At 40.2% G+C, this 25,268-nt stretch overlaps 1 protein-coding gene across 1 annotated transcript in view; it reads left to right on the top strand.

Annotated features, from left to right (window-relative positions):
• Positions 1-25,268, top strand: part of CFAP53 (cilia and flagella associated protein 53) — a 45,333-nt gene that overhangs the window by 15,783 nt on the left and 4,282 nt on the right. The window contains exons 4-6 of the mRNA XM_058557140.1: positions 3,183-3,486; positions 8,234-8,452; positions 23,321-23,537. Of these exons, the coding sequence (XP_058413123.1) occupies positions 3,183-3,486; positions 8,234-8,452; positions 23,321-23,537 (740 nt within the window). The remainder of the gene's footprint in view (positions 1-3,182; positions 3,487-8,233; positions 8,453-23,320; positions 23,538-25,268) is intronic.

The raw sequence follows: 25,268 nt of genomic DNA, 5'->3' as shown, positions 1-25,268 counted from the left end.
GGTAATGATATTACTACTACTGGCTGTGTGGCTTGGGAAGATACTTAGGCTCCCTGAGTTTCGATTGCTTTAACTCTAAAATCAGAATGATGCTTGCTGCCCCATCTAAGTTGTAAGGCAATTGTGAGGATGAAATAAGATTTTATGTGTGAAAGTACCACGTAAAGCACTCACAAACAAAAGTTTTTCCCCTTATCAATGATTATTATCATGAAAATAGATATTCTATCTATCTGTAGATAAAAGTGAGCATCCCTAAATCGAGAGTTCCCAAGGTCAAGTGAATGGGTGAATCATTAGGAAGTAGGGAGAAAATATTTGATGTTTATCTCATTTCTTTTTAATTTTTATCTTTGCATATATTTAATAATTTTGTAATATAGTTACATAGTAATAACTGCATACAATTTATAAATAGTCATATTTGTTTGTGAGTGCTTAGAATTTTTTTACTGAAAGGTATACATAATCAAAAAATTTTGAAGACCTACTGACCTAAAGAAATACTTGATATGGGCTCTTTCATATGCTGTTGATTCAGGCTTTCTTGGCAGCATGCATCAACTGCCTTACCAATGTTTTTGTACTCTTTGATTTTTTTCTTAAGGAAGGAAATTACCTTAAGGAAATCATCAGAGAGAAGCAGAAAGAGCTGCATTTAAGAATGTTCATTGCAACATTATAATAAAATGGTCAAGTAGTAACCTCTATGTTCAGAAGTAGCCTGGTCAGAAGTAACCTATATGTTCATCAAATAGGGAAATGTTTAAATAAACTGTGATTTATAGGTTCCAGCCTGTATTACACAGCTTGGTAAACTATAATAAAGTTTTAAAGTGAGAAATTATTTTAAAGAATATTTCATGAGGAAACATTCTCAATATAATGGTGGGTGGAAAAATTAAGATACAAGGAGATACAGATATAGATATGCAGAATGATCCCAATTCTAGTAAAAACACACATACATAAGACCTGAAAGAAATACATTAACATGCTAATAGTGGTTATCTCTTGGTAGTAGGATTAAGTTATTTTTAGTTTCTTCATATTTCTCTATATTTTCCAGTTTTTCTGCAATGAACATGTCTCAGTTTTGTACTTAGGAAGAAAGAATTTTTTTAAAAAGAAAAAATATCATAAGCCATACTTGTTATTCTTAGGCTTTAGATTTTTGTGTGTGTGTGTGAGGAAGATTAGCCCTGAGCTAACATCTGTTGCCAATCCTCCTCTTTTTGCTGAGGAAGATTGGCCCTGGGCTAATATCCATGCCCATCTTCCTCTACTTTATATGTGGGACACCTGCCACAGCATGGCTTGATAAGCAGTGCGTAGGTCCGTGCCTGGGATCTGAACCTGCAAACCCCGGGCTGCCGATGAAGAGTGCATGAACTTAACTGCTATGCCACCAGGCCAGCCCCAGGCTTTAGATTTTTAATTAATTCAATAACTTTGTGAGAGTATGAATCATAGGATTGGGAAGGACTTGAATTAAATTTATCGTGGCCAGTTCTGAAAATTTCACTGATGAATTTCAGGCAGATGAATTAATTTTTCTTTTTTTTTTTTTAATTTTATTTATTTATTTATTTTTCCCCCAAAGCCCCAGTAGATAGTTGTATGTCATAGCTGCACATCCGTCTAGTTGCTGTATGTGGGACTTGGCCTCAGCATGGCCGGAAAAGCGGTGGGTCGGTGTGCGCCCGGGATCCGAACCCGGGCCGCCAGTAGCAGAGTGCGCGCACTTAACTGCTAAGCCACGGGGCCAGCCCCAGATGAATTAATTTTTCAGTGTTAAAGTGTATTTTGTTTTTTCGGTAACCTAGCAATTTCAGCTTGTTACCTTTTTGAGCCTTCCACAGAATATGGATAACTGCTGGTTATCATTTATGTTGCTAATCAGTATGATTATATATCAGTTAAATCAATAATTATTTATTGGGCATTGGGTAGGTAGTTTGGCACATATATTCCTGAAGTATGTTCCTGAGTCCCAGCCCTCAAAGAGATTCCAGTTTAATTAGGGAAATGAGACTAATACCCATCAAATGGTGAACAGTACTCAACAGTATTTGATAAATGTCAATTTGTGTGGTATTGGCCACTCTTGCAATAAGACTTTAGACCTCATCCTTTCTTTCAATCTTAGCAACTCAAATTTCTTAAGAAGTTCTTTATTGAGCCCATTCTCCAAACTTCAGCTTCCTGGTGCAGAATTTGATTTAGAAACCAGGAAGACTTGATGTTTACAAACATTGCCTTCAATCAGAGATTCTCAAACTTGGCTGTATGCCAAAACCTCCTGAGCGCTCTGGAAAAGTACAGATGCCTGCATCCTACCCCTGGTTATTCTGATTTAACAAGTCTGGTCTGGGAGGGAGAAAGGGGAAAATGGGATTTTGAAAATATCCCTATGTAATTCTAAAGTAATGCAGACAGTGTTGAATATCACAGCTCTTAAATTAAAAATGGGATCAATGAAGAACTTTTGAAGAAATTTGAATTACTAAGACTGAAAGAAAGGATGAGGTGTAAACACTTGCTGAAAGGGCATTTCTTCTTGAATAGTGACATAAGCCTGTGTGTGAAAAGGCAACAATAGGGCTGTTCTTGCAACCCATGCAGAAACTCCTTCAGTGGACATGTGCCCTGCCAGGAATCAGGGCAATGGGGGAGCCTCACCATGATATGCTGACTCTACCCTTGGATCTTTCCTTGGATGTGCATGCGAGGTGTCTTCCTACCAAAGCCTTAATCCACTTGTAGTATGGCAGGAACCCGTCCCTTTTCTATTTCCTTTATGGTAGTAATAATAGTTATCATTTGTTGAGCGCATATTATCTACCAGGTATTTATAGCCATTACCTCTGATCCTTACCAGAACCTTTAAAGACAGTTCTTTTGCAGATGAACAGACAGGGCAAGTTTTTGATCCAAGGTCACAAAGAAAATGTCACAACTAGGATTGAAAGCCTGCTCTGCCTGACTCCAGTGCCTGTATTTTGTCTGTGATGTTATGGGGCCTCCCTCCCTGCTGCTCCCTCACATGTTTCCTCTGCTCAGATGGCCTACATCCAGGTCTTTTACTTTTCTTACTTCAGAGTCTGACTGTGCAGACATGTGCCTAAATAGAGCAGTGTCTCATGAAAGGCTGGGTTTTAACTCTAAACTTCTCCTTTCAGGGAACGCTGCGAGGAGCTCCGTGTTGAATTGTTTTGTATCCATCAGAAGAAAGTGTGCGAGGAGCGGAAAGCACAGATAGCGTTTAATGAGGAGCTGAAAAGGCAAAAGCTGGTGGAGGAGCAGATGTTCTCAAAGCTCTGGGAGGAAGACCGATTAGCCAAGGAAAAGCGAGAAACCGAAGAGGCAAGGAGACAGAAAGAGCTGGTGGAGAACACACGCCTTGGGCTGAATGCCCAGATCACCAGCATCAAGGCGCAAAGGCAGGCAGCACAGCGGCTGAAGGAAGAGGAGGCGCGCCTTGTGGTGGGTTTTGTAAAATGCTTGTCATGGGATGATCAGCTCAGTGAGTATACGCCACCATTTGCAGGCCTGTTACTGTACAGTTTGCCTGATGGCCCAGGCTGGTTCACAGGGCAACAGACCGTGGTTGGAGCCTTGGATTTCAAGGTCTAGTTAACAGTGCCATCCTATTGTATAGGGCAAGTGACTTCACTACTGTGACTCAGTTCCTTTATCTGAAAAATAAAGCAAGAAGCACTTGCCTTTGTTGTGAGGATGAAATAGGATAATCTTTGGCAGTGCCATGGAAGGCTAGTGCCAATTTGGCAACATCCCCCCATTCTTTGATGTGGATAATTGACAGTTTCCAAATCCTATGCAAAGTGCTATACAACAGCTACAGTGACCCCCTGTCCACCAGCATCAATAATTTCATTCCAGCAAGTTCACATCCCCTACTGTATAGAAATTAGAGCTGTCACTGGAAATGTATGAAAGCACTGGAAAAAGTAGCAATTTTATATGTATATAAAAAAGCTTTCAGCAACTGTTACTTCAATACCACTAAATTTAGGAAAAAAGGTATTATTTTCCTGGGAAATCCCAAATATTGAAATTTGGAATCATAATAAATGTCAAAGGTAAAGTATTTCAGAGCCCTAGAAGCCTTCTCTGGGTTTGAGACTTTTCTTTTGAAGAGTTTAGTAGAAGATGTCTAAATATTTTAGCTTCTCTAAGAAAATCAAAATGCTGGCCCCCAAACTGCCTTATATATACCCATCCTCCGGTGTAAGATACCATGAGCCATTTTTACTCACAACACTTCTGACATCAAATGTGTGGGGTTTTTTCTCACACCAAACAATTCTATGATTCTCTGTGGACACCAAGTGTCCAACAATTCAATTCAATTCTGATGCTACACGGAGATAGCATCCGACTCCACAGGGTTAAGGGCGCAGTCCCTCAAGACTGCCTCCACTTCAGATGCCAATCGCAAGTAGTGGGTCCCCAGGTTTCCTACACTTCTGTTCAACTTGGCTGTAAAGTCAGAGGTTCTCATGAATGCCCCTCACTTTTGATAATTCGCTGAAATAACTCACAGAACTCAGGAAAGTGCTTTACTTACTACAACCAGTTTATTGTTAAAGGATACAGCTCAGGAACAGCCAAATGGAAGAGATGCATAGGGCAAGGAATGGGAGGCGGTACGCAGAACTTCCATGCCCTCTCTGAGCATACCATATTCTCAACACCTCAGTGTGTTCACCAGCCTAGCTCTCCAAACCCTGTCATTCGGGGTTTTTATGGAGGTTTCATTATGTAGGCATGATTGATTAAATCCTAGGCCATTGGTGACCGAACTCAATCTCTAGCCCCTTTCCCCTCCCTGGAAGTCGATGGGTGGAGCTCAAAGTTCCAACCCTCTAATCACATGGTTTGGTCTTTCTGGTTACCAGCCCCCATCCTGAAGCTATTTAGGGGCTCCAGCCACTAGTCATCTCATTAGGCTACAAAAGACAATCTTACCACTTTGGAGATTCCAAGGGTTTTAGGGGATATGTGCCAGGAACAGGGGACAAAGGCCAAATATTTATTTTTTATTATACTATACTTAGCTATCTCTATTTCTACCTTCCTTTAAAAAAATTTGTCGAAAAATTTTTTGGAAATAATTTTAGACTCACAAGAAGTTGCAAAAAATAGTAGCGAGTTCCTGTGTACCCTTATATAACCAAACATTATATGTATGTCTATGTATATATAACTATAAAAAGCAGGAAATTAACATTGCTGTAGTACTTTCAACTAAAGTTATTCCTTATTTAACTAAACTAAAACCCTCTTTGGATTTCACCAGTTTTTTTTTTTTTTTTTTTTTTTTGGTGAGGAAGATTTGCCCTGAGCTAATGTCTATTGCTAATCGTCCTCTTTTTGCTTGAGGAGGATTGTCCCTGAGCTAACATCTGTGCCATGCTTCCTCTATTTTGTATGTGGGACGCTGCCACAGCATGGCTTGATGAGCGGTGTGTAGGTCTGTGCCCAGGATCTAAACCTGTGAACCCCGGACCACCGAAGCAGAGCGCACGAACTTAACCACTATACCACCGGGCCAGCCCTGGATTTCACTAGTTTTTACATGCACTCTTTGGGTGAATGGGTATATAGTTCTATGAAATTTTATCAGATGTGTAGATTTATGTAACCACTAGCAAAATCTGGATACAGAACTGTTCTATCATCCAAAGAAACTCCTTCCAGCTGCTCCTTTATAGTTATAACCTCCCTCAACCCTAACTCCTGGCAGCCACTGATATGTTCTTTATCACTAATATTTTGTAATTTTTGAGAATTAATATGAATTCCACCCTTTTTAATGTCTTATTATGAACATTTTCAAATGCACAGAAGTGGAGAGTACAATTGCAGAGAATTCCTGGACCCAGTTCCAACACATGTGTGGAGGCTTCCCCACACCAACAAGCAGTTCTCAGATGCCAGCAGGGTGTCCGAGAATTCAGCTCAATTCTGACGCTGTCTACCCGGAGATAGAATCAGATTCCACAGATAAAGGGCTCACTTCCACAAGACTGCTCTCCACTTCAGATGCCGGCTGCAAGCCTAGGTTGTTACCTGTGCTTCTGACTGACCCACTACAAACTGCAGGTTCCAACAACCCTCTCCAACTCAGGATGCCAATCTCAAGTCCAGGTTATTAGCTGTACTTCTGATTGACTGGCTATAAATTAAAGGTTCCCACAGTCCCCTCCTTGGGTTAGATTAATTTGCTAGAACAACTCACAGAACTCAGGAAAACCTATGTACTTACTAGATTACCAATTTATTACAAAGGATATTAAAAGATATGAATCAACAGCTGGATGAAGGGATACATAGGGCGAGGTCCCAAACAAAGGAGCTTCTGTCCTCGTGGAGCTTGGGGCCCGGCACGGTGGCATGTGGAAGCATTCTGGTTCCCCAACGTGGAAGCTCTGCGAGAAAGGGCTAATGAGCTGTCCTTTTGGGTTTTTATGGAGGCTTCATTATGTAGTTGTGATTGACTAAGTCATTGGCCATTGAGTGGGACTGAAAGTTCCAATCCTCTGATCACATGGCTGGGTCTCTTGGCAACCAGCCCTCACCTTGTGGGAGGTGGGGGTCAGAAACTGAGGACAAGAGCTCCCATTGCTCTTACCACCCAGGAAATTCTGAGGGTTTTTGGAGCTATGAGCCAGGAGCTGTGGATGAAGACCAAATATATCTGAGAAATGTGTTCTGGTCATCTGAATGACCAAACACATGTTTCTTATAAATCACAGTATTGCAACAATGAACCCCCATCTTCCAGATTCAGTAGCCATTACATTTGCCGTACTGGTTTCCTCTGTCCTCCCCGCTCACTCCATTTTTATGTTTTACAACAAATCCCAGACATGTCATTTCTCCCTAATTACCTCTCAAGTATGCATCTCAACAACAACATAATTAAGGACATTTTCTTACACAATGCCAATATCAGACCTGAAAAAATTAATAATCATTCCTTTTTATCACCTAAAATCCTCGTCAAGTTTCCATCATTGTCTAAATTATTTGACATTTAAATCAGAATCCAAACATGGTTGTTATTAGTCTCTTTTAGAAAGAGTGACTTTTTATCATTCAAACCAGGACACATTTGAGATTGAAAGGGTGGAATAAATTCATTACATCAGCACAACAGGTGTAAAATCAGAACTATCTTGGTGAAACCAAGACATGGTAAACTGGTTTTAGGTCTCTTAATCTTGCACAGTTCTCCTCCATCCCCTCCCTATCATCTCATAGTCTGGATTTGGCTGATTGCTTCCTCCTGGTGTAGTCAACTTTACTTTTAAAAAAGTGCTGTCTGCCATTTCACTGGCTTTCATGTTTGATACCCATTGCTTTTCCTTAGATACAGCCGAGCATTTTCACTTATATTATCTCGCTTGACCTTCACATTCAGTGTGGATTTACTGCTCATGGCATTAATGGAAAAGTCTAGCATATAACTCCCCTCTCACAAACCACTAATCATAGTAATCATGGCTGTTGTGAGTCTTGATTAAATCAAGTGAAATTGGGAATTGTGTCCCATCCTCACTACGTCATCTCCTGTCCTAGTTGGGCAAGTACTTATCCCTCCAGAAGAGTTCAGCTGTCTCTGGTAGGAGGACTAATGTTTATAACATTCCCAGATTTTTTACCAAACCTACAATGCCCAACTGCATTGGTGCCCCTGTTAAAACTGCTTGGTTGGCCAGGCAATTAAGCCAGCCGGGAGGGTCAGAAAGATAAGAAAATGAGAGGAATGGGAGAATACTTTTAAAGAACAGAATGCTTAAAATTTAATTTTGTATATTTAGCTGATGTGCACATTTCCATTTGTAGACTCTTATTGCTGCTTAATAGGATATCCAAATCTAGATGTGCAGATGTGCATAGAAGAGTCAAGTCTAGAAGGCCAATACACTGAAATGTTGAGAGTGGTGGTGGGTGATGGGTACTAGGGTTAAAGGTGATTTCTCTTTATGCTTTTCTGCATTTTGAACTCCACAACTATTACTTTGTAATCACACACACACACATACACATATGCACAGCAATTTCATAATTTCACAGCCTTGTTGCTATCTCAGCAATCCAGGTGTGTATTTCCAAGAAATCCTTTATTCTCATCTCTTAAATGAAATGTATTTGTTTTGTCCAACTATATTGATGCATGATCTTCATTACTGTTTTACCTCAGGAAATCGACAAAGCGCAGGTGAAACTTGAGAATGAACAGGATAAGCTAAAGAAACAGAAGAAAAAACAGGAAATTAGGACCGCTTTGCAAAAAGCCCTCCAAGAGAAGATAGAGCATATTCAGCAGGAATACAGAGAGGAGTGGGACTTGAACATGAAGCTCATGCAAATGTCCCTTCAAGACTTAGAGGAAGAGGCTGATAAAAAGAAGCAAAAAAGAGTAAGATGTTTATTCAGTGCCTACTATGTGCTGAATGAGATTTCTTGTTGAGCTCTCAGTCTAACGGGAGCCAGCCTCATGCAATATGAACCATAACAGTGCTACTGTAAGTCCGGTCCACAAACCCACAGCATCAGCATCAGCATCAGCTGAGATGGTGTTAGAAATAGAAATTCATAGGCTCCAGAATCAGAATCTCCAAATCCAAATCTTGGCAGGAGCAAGAAATCTATGTTTTAACAAACTCCCCCAGGTGATTCTGATGCTCACTGAATTTTGAGAACTCCATTGTGATAGCAAGACGGGATTGCAGGAAATGGAGTGATTAAGTATGCCTGCAGTTGGGGAAGGCATCACTGAGAAAGTGGTATTTGAGTTGGACCTTAAAGGATATGTAACGTTTTGTCAGGCAAAGAAAGTAAAGTATTCCAGTATTTTTTTTAACTGTCTATTCCTTTGAAATTTGTATTGAACTCTTAAGGCTGTTGTGCTTTTCCTATAGGTACTATTTTTCTTTCGTAGACTTTATTTTTTAGAGCAGTTTTAGGTTGACAGCAATGTTGAGCAGAAGATGCAGAAATTTCCTATATGCCTCCTGCCCCAACACATGCATAGCCTCCTGCATTATCAACATTCCCCCCATCAGAGTGGTACATTTGTTACAATTGCTGAACCTACATTGACATCTCATTATTACCCAAAGTTCATAGTTTACATTACAGTTTACTGTTAGTGTTGTACATTCTATGGGTTTGGACAAATGTATAATGACATGTATCCACCAAAAGAGTATCATACAGAGTAATTTTGATGGCCTGAAAATCCTCTGTGCTCCACCCGTTCATCCCTCCCCCCACCCCAAATCCTTGGAAACTATTGATATTTTTACTGTCTCCATAGTTTTGCCTTTTCCAGAATTTCATATAGTTGGAGTCATGTAGTATGTAGCCTTTTCAGATTGGCTTCTTTCACTAAGTAATATACATTTAAGTTTCCTCCATATCTTTTCATGGCTTAATAGCTCATTTCCTTTTAGCGCTGAGTAACATTCCATTGTGTGGATGTACCACAGTTTATTTATCCATTACCTACTGAAGGACATCCTTGGTTGCTTTCGAATTTTAGTGATTATGAATAAAGTTGCTGAACACATCTGTGTGCAGGTTTTGTGTGGACATAAAAATTTGGATAAATACCAAGGATCCTGATCGTTGGATCATATGGTAAGAGTATATTTAGTTTTATAAGAAACTGCCAAACTGTCTTCCAAAGTGGCTGTACTATTTTGCAATCCCACCAGCAATGAATGAGAGTTCCTCTTGCTCCACATCTTTGCCAGCATTTGGGGTTGTCAGTGTTCTGGACTTTGGCCATTCTAATAGGTGTGTAGTGGTATCTCATTGCTGTTTTAATTTGCATTTCCCTAATGATGTGTAGTGTGGAGCATTAAGGCTTCTGAACCCAATTCCAATGTGTAGAGGGAAGGTTTTCCCCCTATGCCACCAAGCAATGCTCAGGACACCAGCTGGGTGTCCTACAATTCAACTCAATTCTAACACTATTTACCTGGAGATAGCATCAGATTCCACAGGGAAAGGGGTCAGTCCCACAAGACCTCCCTCCACTTCAGATGCCAGTCAAAAGCCCAAGTTGTTACCTGGGCTTTGGACTGACCCACTACAAATTGGAGCTTCCAAAAACCCCGTCCAACTCAGGATACTAAGAACAAGTCCAGGTTGTTACCTGTACTTCTGAACCACTGGCTATAAATCAGAAGTTCCTATGACCCCCTCCTTGGGTTCAATTAATTTGCTAAAGCAACTCACAGAACTCAGGAAACCCATTTACTCACTATGTTACCAGTTTATTACAAAGGGTATTAAAGAATACAAATTAACAGCCAGATGATGAGATACATAGTGTGAGGTCCTAAATAAAGGAGCTTCTGTCTTCATGAAGTTTAGGGCCTGGCAAAGTGGCACATGGAAGTGTTCTGGTTCCCCAGCCTGAAAGCTCTCTGAACCCTCTCCTTTTGGTTTTTTATGGAGGCTTCATTACATAGGCATGATTGATTAAATCATTGGCCATTGGTGATTGATTCAACTTCCAGCCCCTCTCCCCTCCCCAGAGGTCAGAGGGGTGGGACTGAAACTTCTAACCCTCTAATCACATGGTTGATTCTCCTGGCAACCAGCCCCCAACCTTAATTGGGTTGTTTGTTTTCTTATTTTTGAGTTTTAAGCATTCTTTGTATGTTTTAGATAACGGTCCTTTATCAGATATGTCTTTTGCAAATATTTTCTCCTAATCTGTGGCTTGTCTTATTCTCCTGAGAGTGTCTTTCACAGAGCAAAATTTTTTATTTTAATGAAGTCCAGTTTATCAGTTCTTTCTTTCACAAATTGTACCTTTGGTGTTGTATCTAAAAACTCATTGCCAAACCCAAGGTCATCTAGATTCTCTCCTATGTTATCTTCTAGGTGTTTTATAGTTTTGTGTTTTACATTTAGGTCTGTGATCCATTTTGAGTTAATTTTTGTGAAGAGTGTAAGGTCAGTGTCTAGATTTATTTTTTTGCATGTGGGTGTCTAGTTGTTTCATCACCATTTGTTGAAGAGATTCTCTTAGCTTCATTGTATTGCCTTTGTTCCTTTGTCAAAGATCAGTTGACTATATTTATATGGGTCTATTTCTGGGCTCTCTATGTTTCAGTTGATCTATTTGTCTGTTCTTTCACCAGTGCCATAAGGTCTTGATTACTGTAGCTTTATAGTAAGTCTTGAAGTTGGGTAGTGTCAGTCCTCTGACTTTGTTCTTGTCCTTCAATATTGAGTTGGCTATTCTGGATCTTTTGCCTCTCCATATAAACTTTAGAATAAGTTTGTCAATAACCATGAAATAACTTGGTGGAATTTTGATTGAGATTGTATTGAATCTAAAGATCAAGTTGGAGAGAACTGACATCTTGACAATAGTGAGTCTTCCTATTCATGAGCATGGAATATCTCTCTGTTTAGTTAGTTCTTCTTTGATTTTTTTCATCAGAGGTTTGTACTTTTCCTCATATAGATCATGTACATATTTTGTTAGATTTATACCTGTGTATTTCATTTTTCTGGGTGCTAATGTAAATGGTATTGTGTTTTTAATTTCAAATTCTACTTTTTCATTGCTGGTATATAGGAAAGAAATTAACTTTTGTATATTAACTGTGTATCCAGTAACCTTGCTTTAATTGCTTATTAGTTCTAGGAGGTTTTTATCGGTTCTTTCAGATTTTCTACGTAGACCATCATGTTATCTGTGAACAAAGACAGTTTTATTTCTTTCTTCGCAATCAATATACCTTTTGTTTCCTTTTCTTGTCTTATTGCATTAGCTAGAACTTCTAGTACAATGTTAAAAATGAGTGCTGAAAGGGGACATTCTTGCTTGTACCGGAGTTTAGAGGGAAAGCTGCTAGTTTCTCACCAGTAAGTATGATATTAGTTGTAGGTTTTTGTAGATTTTCTTTATCAAGTTGAGGATGTTCCTCTCTATTCCTAGTTTAATGAGACTTTTTAACATGAATTGGTGTCGGATTTTGTCAAATTTTTTTTTGTATCTATTGATATGATCCTATGATTTTTCTCGGTCTGTTGATGTGATGGATTACATTAATTGATTTTCGAATGTTGAACCAGCCTTACATACCTGGGATGAATCCTACTTGGTCGTGGTGTATCATTCTTTTTTGTGTGTGTGTGAAGAAGGTCAGCCCTGAGCTAACATCCACTCCAATCCTCCTCTTTTTACTGAGGAAGACTGGCCCTGGACTAACATCTGTGCCCATCTTCCTCCACTTTATATGGGACGCCGCCACAGCATGGCCTAACGAGCAGTGCATCGGTGCGTGCCCAGGATCCAAACCCAGGCTGCCAGCAGCGGAGCACACGCACTTAACCACTGCACCATGGGGCGGGACCCTATAATTCTTTTTATACATTATTGAATTTGATTTACTAATACTTTGTTGAGGATTTTTACATCTATGTCCATGAGAGATACTAATATATAGTTCTCTTTTCCAGTAATGTTTTTATCTGCTTTTTGTATTAAGATAATTCTAGCTTCGCAGAATGAGTTAAGAAGTATTCCTTCTGCTTCTATCTTGTGAAAGAGATTGTAGAGAATTGGCATAATTTCTTCCTTAAATATTCGGTAGAATTCAGCAGTGAACTCATCTGGGCCTGGTGATTTCTGTTTAAGAAGGTTATTAACTATTAATTCAGTTTTTTTACTAATAGATATAGGCCTATTCAGATTGTCCTTTTCTTCTTGTGTGAATGTTGGCAGATTGTTTCATTCAAAGAATTGGTCCATTTTCTCTAGGTTATCAAATTTGTGGAAATAGAGTTGTTCATAGTATTTCTTTCTTATCCTTTTAACATCTGTAGGATCTGCAGTGGTGTCCTCTCTTTCATTTCTGATATTAGTAATTTTTGTCCTCTCTCCTTCTTTCTTAGTCTGGCTAAAGTCTTATTGATCTTTTCACAGAACTACCTTTGCTTTCACTGGTTTTCTCTTTTGATTTCCTGTTTTCAATTTCATTGATTTCTGCTCAAGTTTTTTTCATTTTTTCTGTTTACTTTAGATTTAATTTGCTCTTCTTTTTCTAGTTTCCTAAGGTGGAAGCTTAGATTATTGATTTTATTTCTTTTTTCTTTCCTAATATATGTATTAACTGCTGCAAATTTCCCTCTAAGCATTGCTTTTGTTGCATATGTTATGAATTTGTCAAGTTAACACTTATTAAGTGTAGTACAAGGTACTGAATGGTGAGAAACAGTTCAACAACAGGCCACAAGAGAAATTGAAACAGAGAAGTTTATTACTCACAGGTCCTGGAGAAAGTACACAGCATGCCTCCTGGGTCCACACAGGGAGGTAAAGGTAGAGTACAGATAGAGAGAGGCAGCACCTGGCACACATGCCCTTAATGGGGCCCATGGGTAGAGTGCTTTAGGGTTCCCAGGCTAAGTCTGGATTGGACAATTCAAACCAAAAGATCAGGGTTTTGGAAAGCCCCATGGGTGTTTTATCTAAGGAGCACATAAGGGGAAGGCATTGGGAGGCAGGGGAAACTATTGATCACTGAGGCTGTTGAGGAAGTCACATCAGGAACTTACATTTGCTTGTGACTCTGTGGGTTGCTATCTAGGGCATGCACTTATATGAGAGGCTACTGTCAATTTAAGGTCACTGCAGGCCACTTGACCAAATGAAATAGATGCCGAAGGAGCAATACCATAGAGTACCTGAGCTGAACTCTCAACAATCTATCCTGTGATGCCTTGGCATCAGGAATGCAATCACTTGTATAGCAGATATGTTAAAGGACATAGATATTATTTTCTGAAGCCATTGTAAAGCAAATTTAACTGAGGCAATGATGGTGAAGCCTGTGATGAATAGACTCGTTATTGTTTAGAATCCAGTTCTTAGCCATTGCCCCCAGGTGCATGGCGAGAGCCATGAGAACAAATCAGGGACCTTGGAGTGTGGGAATTTGTTGAAATTTTTGGTTACATTATGCATGACCTGTATCTCTTGAGACATCTTCTGGAGGTTGGCCTGTACTTGTTCTGAGTTGCTAATGTACATGCAGCAAGAGATGCCCTGTATAGAACAGATTCCACCCTGTTTAGCCAATAGAAAATCTAATGCCAGTTGATTATCCATCACCATTTGTGCTAGTGAGTCATACTTTTGTTGCATCATGGTGTGTTTTCTGTATGTAGTTGGTTGGGGTAACTGATAACTGCTGGGTGGCTTATTTTGATCTTTCTGGACTAGGGTGGCAGCTCCTATGCCTGCTAGTCCAGTGGTGATAGTCCCAACATGATAGGGATAAGAATAGATTTTTTGGTACGAGAACGGGATGTCTCTAGCAGAGGGATGCTGGGAAGGTAAAAGTGGGTGGAATATTAAAGGTAACAGTGTTGTGATAATAGGGGTCATCTCCACAGACAGCTTGCAGACTGGTCAACTGTACCTGTTCCTGCCCCTTTGAGTCTGATCCACAACAGAATACAAATGAAGCATTATTCATCAGTAAGAGGTGATAACTGTACAGGATGAGATTGTGCAATATGATCCTCTTATAATAGAGAGTCTGAGTGGACAAACCCCTGCTCAATTGCTTAGAGATCATGATTATACAGATTTTGTTGGCCCAGACGATAACCCAGTACCAGCCACAAACCTAAGGCCACCAGATTTGCCTTGCTTTTCGTGTTATAAAGGCTGGTTAATTAAACTAAATGCATCACAAATTTTGCAAGAGTTTGAAATTATAGCTCCAGGACCCACTAATGGAACTGTGTGGATCTCAGAGAGAGGAAAAGAGGCCCTCTGCCTAGTGGATGTCAGCCACCTTAGGAAATGAAATCCAAAAACGACTCTGGGATCTAGCGGCCTTTATCAGCCCCTACCCAACCTTAGAAGAGGTAAACAATCTCTTACTCTAATGCAACTACACCCTGCCTTTGGTCAGTATCCAGATTGTTGGTCCCAAAGGAGGCCCCCGCAAGCTAGCCAAATGCAAATGCTTTGGGTTGTGGCTATTACTCTTATTGTGTACAGCCTGGATAATAGGGTTGCTGGTAGACCCCTCAGGCCTAACCATGTCTCAGGAGATATACTGGAACAAAATTAGCCAGGTGAACAACTGCACCATAGGATGGCTGAACATGTGGAAGATGGAGAGACAATCAAAACATCAAATGGGAAGGGGAGATTCATCTGGTGAGCGGATGTGAATGATGTCCTCTCTAATGTCAAAGGAGTGGGGGTTCTCTTTAAGTACTAGCAGGAGAGTCTTTGGAGGAGACGGATAGTAGGTGTGTGGGATTTGGAGATCTGAAGGCTGGGAGTTAAGTAGTATTAGAGCCTGGGACAAAAATTCTGTCCGCTTGGGGAGCCACTTACTGTTTAAAAGCTTGAGGAACATGTCTTTGAGTAGGCCACTGTGCCTTTCTATAAATCCAGCTGCTTGGGGCTGTTAAGCTAGGTGGAAATTCCACAAGATTCCATATTCTAGAGCTCATGACAGAACAATTTAGGAGTTGAAATAGGTACCTTGATCTGAATCTATGATGTCTGGTGGGCCAAAGGGGATAAACACACACATACCTGGTTAAGAAGGAGATTACATGATGGGAAGCAACCAGCAGGCATCCACTGAAGGTATCCACAATGGTGGTTGCATACCTATTAGGTTCTGTGAAGGGTGGCAGCTGCCTGATAACATCAATATGCGTCTGGAGTAGAGTCTGTTGCCCAGGACATATGTCCTCACCTGGGAGCCTTCCAGAGTTTTGTTTGGGAGCAAAGGGGGCAATTATCTACCACTTCTTTGTCTAGAACCATGGTAAGGGGGATGCTACGCCTGTGTGCCCAAGCAGTGAGTCCTGTCACTCCCATATGGCCTGATGTAATATGGGCCCACTCTGCTTGTGAGTATGGCACTGGAAGAATAGTTGCGTTGAGGGTTCTGTTTGGTAGTCTAGGAGGTGGCTCATGCGGAGCCTTGGAACAGGCGTGCAATTTCTTTCCAAATGGAGGCACCCCATATAGGCTTTCTTTGAATCATAAACTTATCCTTTTGCCATTGTCCAGACCAGACTGTGAGCCCGTTGGCAACCACCCAGGAATGAGTAAAAATGTGTGCCCATAGGAGTTGCATTATTATGGCCTGTTGTAGATCCAGATGCACTGCTACCAACTCTGCCAGTTGGGCTGAGCCAGGAGAACCCTCCTCAACTAGGAATATGCCATGGTCTTCCAGTGGGCTGCATTGCCTACAATGGTGGTGCTGCCGTTGGTGAAGAACACCAACTCCCTTTCCCTATCAGACAGTTGGTCTCAAGGGCCTCCCCACACTGCTAGAGGGGCCGGCAGTGGGGGTGCCACTAGCTGCACCTCAATGTCAGTGAGCAAGGGGCTTATCATGGAGGAAGTCACATCCTCCTGTAATTTGGAAAGACCCTTGACATCAGATTTATTCCTTTCCTGAAGGTACCATTTCCATTCTAACAGTGAGGCCTCAGTGGCCTTGCCAGCCGCTGCTGGGTTGAATCCCTGACCCAAGGCAAGATGGGGACTTGTGTGCAAAGCAGTACAGGCCGCTAGCTTGTTAATGCCTTTGTCTCTGAAAGGGCCCAGTAGGCTGCCAAGATTTAGTGCTCTGGTGGCATGTACCGGGCTGCTGTCTGGGGCAGACATTTGGTTCAGAACCCTGTGGGCAGCCAGGTAGAGCTATGCTTGGTCCAGAGACTCTATGAGGCATAATCAGGCATCGCCAGTGATTCAACTTGGAAGTCTGAGCCCAGAGGGACTAAGGACAAGGTCTGCTGTATGCCTTGCTAGGCCACCTATAAGGCAGTTTTTTGAAGTTCTCCCCAATGGAAAGAAGCCAGTTTGCATGTAATGGCATAAATAGGCCTAAGCAGAATGGATAAGTATGGAACATGTTGCCTCCAAAAGGTGAAGTAACCTAGTATGTATTGTGCCTGCCATATGTAGGGGGAGGCTTGATTGTGAAGAGTTGATGTTTTACAACGAGAGGAATTTCTTGGCCCTTAGCTGACCACGCTATGCCCAGGGACCTGACAAAAGTGGCTCATCCTTGGATCTTATACAGGGCAATGGCCCATCCTCTCTGCTGTAAATGTGTTACTAGGTATAAGTCTTTCCAGATGGCATCCTCAGAGGGCTTCCATAGTAGAATGTTATCTATATAATGCCAAAGGCAGCAGTGAGTTAGTTTGAGTGAATTTATATCTTGTTGCCATAGGTTATGTGCTATGGCAGGGATATTTAGATAACCCATGGGCAACCAAGTAAAGGTATACTGGGTACCCTTGAAAGTGAATGCAAATTGAGGTTGTGAGTCTTCAATTATCAGGACCAAATAAAACACGTTGGCTAAGTCTAGGACAGCAAAGTAGGGGCCCTGAGCCTACTGGATATCATCTACCATCTCTATAGTATTGGGAATGGAAGCCTTAACGGCAGGATCTTGTTCATCTAAGTTTTGATAGTCAATTGTTAATCTCCATTCATTGGTGGCTGGTTTTAACACTGGCCAGATAGGTCTATTAAAGGGTGAGATAGTGGGCCTAATGACCCCAGTGTCAAACACAGCTCTAACGATGGGCCAAAGGCCCTTCGTACCTTGCATCAGCCAGTTTTGTGGTGTATTTACCGTTTTCACTGACGAGGCGATTGGACAGGTTCCCATTTGGCAATTCCCACGAGAATTGCCAGGAATTTGGGTTTATTCCACTAAGCATTTCAGTGGGTGAGGTCATCCATATCTATAATAGGAAAGGAGAGACCCAGGAGGGCCACCGCCACTGGCAACTGTTTTAGAAATATAGTGCTAATAGACAGTTCTAGCTTAATTTGCACTCCCTTTACAGACTTACCCACTATGCCTTATAGGCTATATGAGGTTATCTTGGGGAATTTAGAAGGGTTACCTGGAATCACCATGACTTGGGCTTCTGTGTCTAATAGAGCCGGGAATGTCTAGTTATTGCCTTTGTTCCCGTGGAGGTGGGACACGCTCAAGGAGCTGCCAAGTCCCCAGGGTAATTCTCTGGGGGCTGCCAAGCCTGTTCAGGGCAGCGGGAGCCTTGGGACTCTCTGAAGGTCTCTGGGACATTAACACTGGGCTCTGCAGTGAGGTAATCACTTGTTTTAAAGACAGGAGCTTACTCCAGGGCTGTCCAAATATAAGATCATTGTTGACCCCTAATTGGTGGAGCTGCCAGTACAAGGCCCTCCCAGGCATTGCTTCCTGACATGTTTGGCGTGGAAGCTCCAGGACCAGGAGGTGGGAAGGGTGCTCTGCAAGGTGGGCTGCAGGGCCTGGCACATGAAGCCTGGGCTTGGGGTTGTGGGCCGCATTGGTACTGTAAAATCTAGGAGTCTGAGTAAGCGTCTCCTTCACGGCAGGCCACCACGTCTACTCCTTCCAGGGCCTCCTGAATAGTTTGGGAGGTCCCCACAAAGTAGAGGAGCATGGCCCTGTAATGTGAGGGGTGATCCCTGTAAGAAGAATTATCTGGATTCAGGGTCATTTGGGGCCTCTTTAGGACTGGAGATGAAATCTGAGTCACCTGGGTTGCTATGTTCAAAGAAGTGATAGACTCATTGGACCATACCAATCTTATAGAGGAGTGGGGCCTGCTCTAGTGTTTTGCATTGGGTTTGAGCCTTTGTGGTAATAACTGCTCAGTACCAAGCCATAAAAATCCAAGTAAGCAGGGGAAGGGATTCTCCCTCTATATCTTTAGTGCTAGTGCCCTTGGGTTTGGACTCTCCCTCATCATTGGAAGCCTTGATTATGGTGTTTCCCTTTTCCCACATGGAAGGCTAGAGGTGGTCCAGAGATGGGTATTTCCCTTCTCCCAGGTCACTTAGGTTCTGATAAAAGCCCAGCAGGTTAGGCTCTGGTTAAATAGTTTCTCCTGAGGGCAAACCTTGTTAAGAAGAATAAAAGGCTCTGGTGTATTTCGAAATGGTTCCTTTCTCCCTCCCTCTGCTGTAAACATGAGGGGATTTTTCTCTGATATTCACTGTGAGAACCTGGTGGAGTTCCAGGAGGTAAAACTCACAAAAGTGTGGGGGCCCCCATAACTGGGTCCTCTTAGAGTTTTTATCTCTCAGAGTCTGGGTCCCCTTAAACTCGCTGAGCCTCCAGCAATTCATCTACTACCGTTCAGGTCTTTCTACCCAGCCAACTTCCTACAGAAGTTTCTACTCATGGCTTTCTGCTATGGTAAGTTGTGATTCTCTGTATTCACCTGTCTGTCTCTAATTCGGGGGGCAGTGGTCTTCCCTGTGCCCTCACTTCTCTTGTGGATCTAAGATTAGTTGTTGATTTTTCAGTTGAGCTTTTTACTCGTTAGGAGAGAGTGGCAACTTCTAAGCTCCTTACATGCCGAACTGGAAACCAGAAATCTGCTACTATGTTCTTTAATTAAACTTTTTATTTTGAGATAATTATAGATTTACATACAGTTGTAAGAAATAATACAGAAAGATCCCATTTACCCTTTACTCAGCTTCTCTCAATGGTAACATCTTGCAAAACTATAGTACAATATCACAGCCAGGATATTGACATTGACACAGCCAGATACAGAATATTTCCATCACCACTAGGATCCTTCATGTTTCCCTTTTATAGCCACACCAACTTTCCTCTTGTCCCTACACTTGGCAACCATTAATCTGTTCTCCATTTATATAATTTTGTCATTTCAAAATGTTATATAAATGGAATCATATAGTATATAACCTTCAGGAATGACATTTTTCATTCAGCATAACTCTCTGGAGATATATGCAGATTGTTGCATGTGTCAGTAGTTCATTTCTTTTAATTGTTGAGGAGTATTCATAGTACGACTGCACCACAGTCTGTTTTTACCATTTACCTCTTAAAGGTCATCTGGGTTGTGTCCAGGTTATGGCTCTTGTAAGTAAAGCTGCTATAATGTACAGGTTCATGTACAGGTTTTTGTGTGAACACAAATTTTTGTTTCTCTGGGAAAAATGCCCAGAAGGGCAATTGTTAGGTGACTGTTTAGTTTTTTTTAAGAAACTGCCAAACTGTTTTTCAGAGTAGCTATACTAGCCCACCAATAATGTTCATTCCCACCAACAATGTGTGAGTCATCCAGTTTCTCCACATCCTCACCGGCATTTGGTGGTATCACTATTTTTTGCTTTAGCCTTTCTGATAGCTGTGTAGTGCTATCTCATTGTGTTTTTAATTTGCATTTCTGTAACAGCTAATGATGTTGACCTTTTTTTTTTTTTTTTAGTGAGGAAGATTCACTCTAAGCTAACATCCATTTCCAATCTTCCTCTTTTGTCGCTTGAGGAAGATTAGCCCTGAGCTAACATCTGTGCCAGTCTTCCTCTACTTTGTATATGGGACGCCGCCACAGCGTGGCTTGATGACAGGTGTGCAGGTCCACGCCTACAACCCAAACTCACCAAACCTACGACCCAAACTGACCAAACCAGGCCGCCAAAGCAGGGCGTGCTGGACTTAACCACTACACCATGGGGCCGGCCCCTGATGTTGACCAGTTTTTCATGTGCTTATTTGCCATTTGTATATCCTCTTCGGTGAAATGTTTCCTCATATCTTTTGCCCATTTTCTAGTTGGATTGTTTGATTTTTTCTTTCTTTCTTTCTTTCTTTCTTTCTGCTGTTGAGTTTTTCTCAATTGGATTATTTTATTTTGTTTATTTTTTAACAGCTTCATTAAGGTATAATTCATATAATATACAATTTACCCATTTAAAATATACTGCAGTGGTTTTTAGTATATTCACAGATATGTGCAATCATCACCACAGTCAATTTTAGAACTTTTTCATTATCTTGCTTATCCCTCTTTCCCACCCGCCAACCCCTAGTCCTAAGCAACTACTAATATACTTTCTGTCTCTATGGATTCCCTATTCTGGACTTTCATGTGAATGGAATCATATATTATGTGACCATTTGACTGGCTTCTTTCACTTAGCATAATGTTTTCAAGGCTTATCCATGTTGTAGCATATATGAGTACTTCATTCCTTTCTATGGCTGAATATATTCCATTGTATGGATATACCACATTTTGTTTATCCATTTGTCAGCTGATGGATGTTTGAGTTGTTTGCACTTTTGGGCTAGTATGAATAATGCTGCTGTGAACATTCATATGTAAATTTTTGTTTGGACATATGTTTTTGTTTTTCTTGGGCATGTACCTAGGAGTGGAATTATTGAGTACTAGGATAACTCTATGTTTAGGCTTTTGAGTAATTGCCAAATTGTTTTCCAAAGTGGCTTCACCATTTTACATTCCCACTAGCAGTGTATGAGGGGTCTGATTTCTCCACATGCTTATTAACACTTAATTATTTGTCTTTTTTATTTTAACCATCCTAGTGTGTCTGAAGTGATATGTCATTGTGGTTTTGATTTGCATTTTCCCAATGACTAATGATGTTGAGCCTCTTTTCCTGTGCTTATTGGCCATTTATATATCTTCCTTGGAGAAATCTATTAGCAGTTTATTCAAGTCATTTGCCCAATTTTTGATTGGGTTATTTGTCTTTTTATTATTGAGTTGTAAGAGTTCTTTATATGTGCTACATACAAGTCTCTTATCACTTATGTGATTTGTAAACATTTTTTCTCATTCTGTGGGTTGTCTTTTTACTTTCTTGATGGTGTCCCTTGAAGCACAAAAGGTTTTAATTTTAATGAAGTGCAGTTTACCTGTATTTTCTTTTGTTGCTTGTGCTTTTGATATCATATCTAAAAAAAACTGTTCCTACTCCAAAGTCATGAAGATGTAGTCCTATGTTTTCTTCTTCGAGTTTTATAGTTTTAGCTCTTACATTTAGGCCTTTGATCCATTTTGAGTTAAATTTTGTATATAGTATGATGTAGAGGTCCAACTTCATTCTTTTGCATGTGGATATCCAGTTGTCCTAGCACCATTTGTTGAAGAGACTATTCTCCCCTATTGAATTGTCTTGGCACTCTTGTCAAAAATCAATTGACAGTAAATGTGTGGGTTTATTTCTGGATTCTGAGTTCTAGTCTGTTAATCTATATGTCTATCCTTATGCCAATATCGCATATTTATATGTCTTGATCACTGTAAATTTGTAGTAAGTTTGAAATCAGGAAATGTGAATCCTCCAAATTTGTTCTTATTTTTCAAATTGTTTTGACTGTTCTGGCTCCCCTGCATTTCCATATGAATTTAGGATCAGCTTGTCAATTTTTGTAAAGAAGCCAATTGGAAATTTGATAGAGATTGTTTTGAATCTGTAGACCAGTTTGGGGACAATTGCCATTTTAATAATTTTGTCTTCCGATCTGTGAACATAGGATGTCTTTCCATTAATTTTGGTCTTCTTTAATTTCTTTCAATAATGTTTCTTAGTTTTCAGAGTATAAGTTTTGCACTTCTTTTGTTAATTTTTTTCCTAAGTAAGTATGAGACTATGTATACAAGCCTCTCTGAGGGTGCAGACCTTGCTAGTCCTACCTCCGATCTATGATATCCTCAAAAGAGATCAGATCAGAGATTGGATGAACCAGCACAAATAATACCATGAAAGACAGAAAAGCCAATTGAAAATGGCTGCATTATAAAGCTCAGTTTGCAACCATAGCTGCACATTAAAATCACCTGGGGAACTTAAAGGCTTTCCCTTAGATAGGAATCTCTGAGGGTGAGACTCAGCCCTTAATACTTTTTAAAGTTCCCCAGGTGATTCCAAAGTGTAGCTAAGATTGAGAATTGCTGTTATAAAGTATCAGGTGACTCATCGTCTAGTCAGAGACAGTGCTATAATAGTAGTAGTGACTTATTTTGTTTATCAGGTTAAGATTTCATCCATCCAGATGAAAATAAAGCTGTATAATTGAAAATTATTTGGGACTCGCCTTGAGAAACATTGTGGGAAAGTGTTTGAGTTAACTTATTCAAAAATGTATTATAAAACATTTCAAACAGACAACAAAGAATAGTACAGTGAACCCCCATGTGTCCATCACCTAGCTTCAACAAACATCAACTAATGGTCCTTCTTGGTTCATCTACACTCACCCATTCCCCACCACCACCCCTGAATATTCTGAAATAAACTCTGGACATAATATTTCATTTTTAAATGTTTCAGTATGTAGCTCTTAAAGATTGGTATTGTAGCTCTAAAAGATTGTTTTTAAACTTATCCTCAATATCATTATCATACCTAAACATTTTAACATGAGGTAATTTTTATGTTATGAAGGAAGAGATGATAAGAGAACAGAAGATATATCATCAATATGTGGCACAGCGGCGTGAGGAAGAAAAAGCTCAGGAGAAAGAATTGGACAGAGTATTGGAGGAAGAGAAGGAGAAGAAGTTGGCTGAGAAGGACAAGGAGCTGAGACTTGAAAAAGAGGCAAGGAAACAACTTGTGAATGAAGTCATGTGTACAAGAAAGCTTCAAGTTCAAGAAAAGTGTAAGGAAATGAATCCTAATTATATTATAGTTGGGCCTTAATTCAATTTAAGTAGCAACCAAAATATTTATGAAGTAGGTATTATGTGTGAAATACTATGGAGGATGTAAGAAGGATTAAGGCAAGATCCCTGCTTTGCAGAACTTAGCTAATTGAATACACAAAGTATAAACACGTGAAGAGTTTTATATCCCAGCAGATTCTGAGCAGTCATGGGGGAGATGTTCTAAAGGTTAAAGGAACAGTATGTCCTTGAATGCTCTGTGTGCCTTAGTGACAATAAAGGAGAATGAGAAGATGGGACACAGACACACACACACACACACACTTTCTTTTATCTGTCCCTCTTTTCTTTCTGCAGGTATCTCCACACCTCCATACCTTTGCTTGGGTGGTTTGCTCTGCCTATGATGCTTTTGATCTTGAGAAATCCTGGACATCCTTCAAGCCCAGCTCAAATATCTCGTTCCTTGTGAGGCTCTCTGTGTTCCCCTCTTCATAATAAATCCTCTTTCGGGGGCTCTCACTGTGGCTTGCTCACAATTCTGCCTTAGAATACCATTGTATTCCCTCAGCTTCCAACAGTGCTTGGTCACAAAAGGAAATATTTGTTGAGAGAATGAACTGCCTTCTCCAGGTTTTCGCCATTCCGTGTCCAGCCCAATGAACTGGGGAGGCAATAGATGGACAGATTTACTATTAGGGAACCATTAGATTTCACGTAGTTGTCTTTGCAAGAGAAAGCTCATCTTGGTTCCCTTGATTAATTCTCCAGTCGAGCAGTTGAAAATTGTTAAGCCAGTATTAGATAGAGGTTTAAGAAAATGAGAAGAAAGCTTGTAAACTAAAAAGATTTCTATCTTCACCCATGATGAATGTTTTAGAATATATTAAGAAAACATGGAAAATTTAAGTATTTGGAACGTTTATAAATAAGGAAACAAAATCAACCATAATTCTACCACCCAAGAATAGCTACTATTCACAACTTCATGTATTTCCTTCCAGTATTTTTACTATGTGTATAATTTCCCCTCAAAAATTAGGATCATGTTGTATATATTGTTTTACAGCCTGCATTTTCCACTTATCATAAACATTTTTGCAGGTCAATTATAGGATTTGTAATGCTGCCTATGGTCCATTATAAAAATGGACCATAATTTACTTTACCTAAACACAAGTAATAGACCTTCAGATCGTTTTGAATCTTTTTATTACTATTTTAGCATTTCAGGTTACCATCTCGGTACATAATTTTTTTGGATTGTATATGATTGTTTAAGATAAATTCCTGTAAATGGGTTTTGGGACCAAAGATATATACATTTTGGTTGTATTTATTCTTTGGTGAACTCTGTTTGTTTTCTTTATCATTTTTTTCTACTGGGATGCTTAAGTTTTTCTTATTTAATTTATAAGAGCTTTATATACTGTTTTTCCAATGTTTATTTTGTAGTAAATAAACTCTCTTATTAACATAAACGGCAATAGAACTGTTTTTCCTCACGAAGAGAAAGGTGAGAAGTGTTCTAACAGTGGCAATCTGGTATGAAAAGGGCTGATCATAGATTTTCAATGAAAAATGATTAAGGGAAAATCTGTATAGATCACAGCACATATGAACTTAAGCCCTATTCTTCCCTCAGTGGAGATGACTGCTACCTTATTGATCTAAGATCCAGCCCAGTGATTCTAAGCTCTGCCTTTCTAAAGACAATATAGCATTGA

The sequence above is a fragment of the Diceros bicornis genome, chromosome 16 (assembly GCF_020826845.1).
Source record: "Diceros bicornis minor isolate mBicDic1 chromosome 16, mDicBic1.mat.cur, whole genome shotgun sequence".
NCBI lineage: Eukaryota > Metazoa > Chordata > Mammalia > Perissodactyla > Rhinocerotidae > Diceros > Diceros bicornis.
Note: the sequence above shows the minus strand (reverse complement) of the source record. Positions and strands in the feature narration are given on the sequence as shown.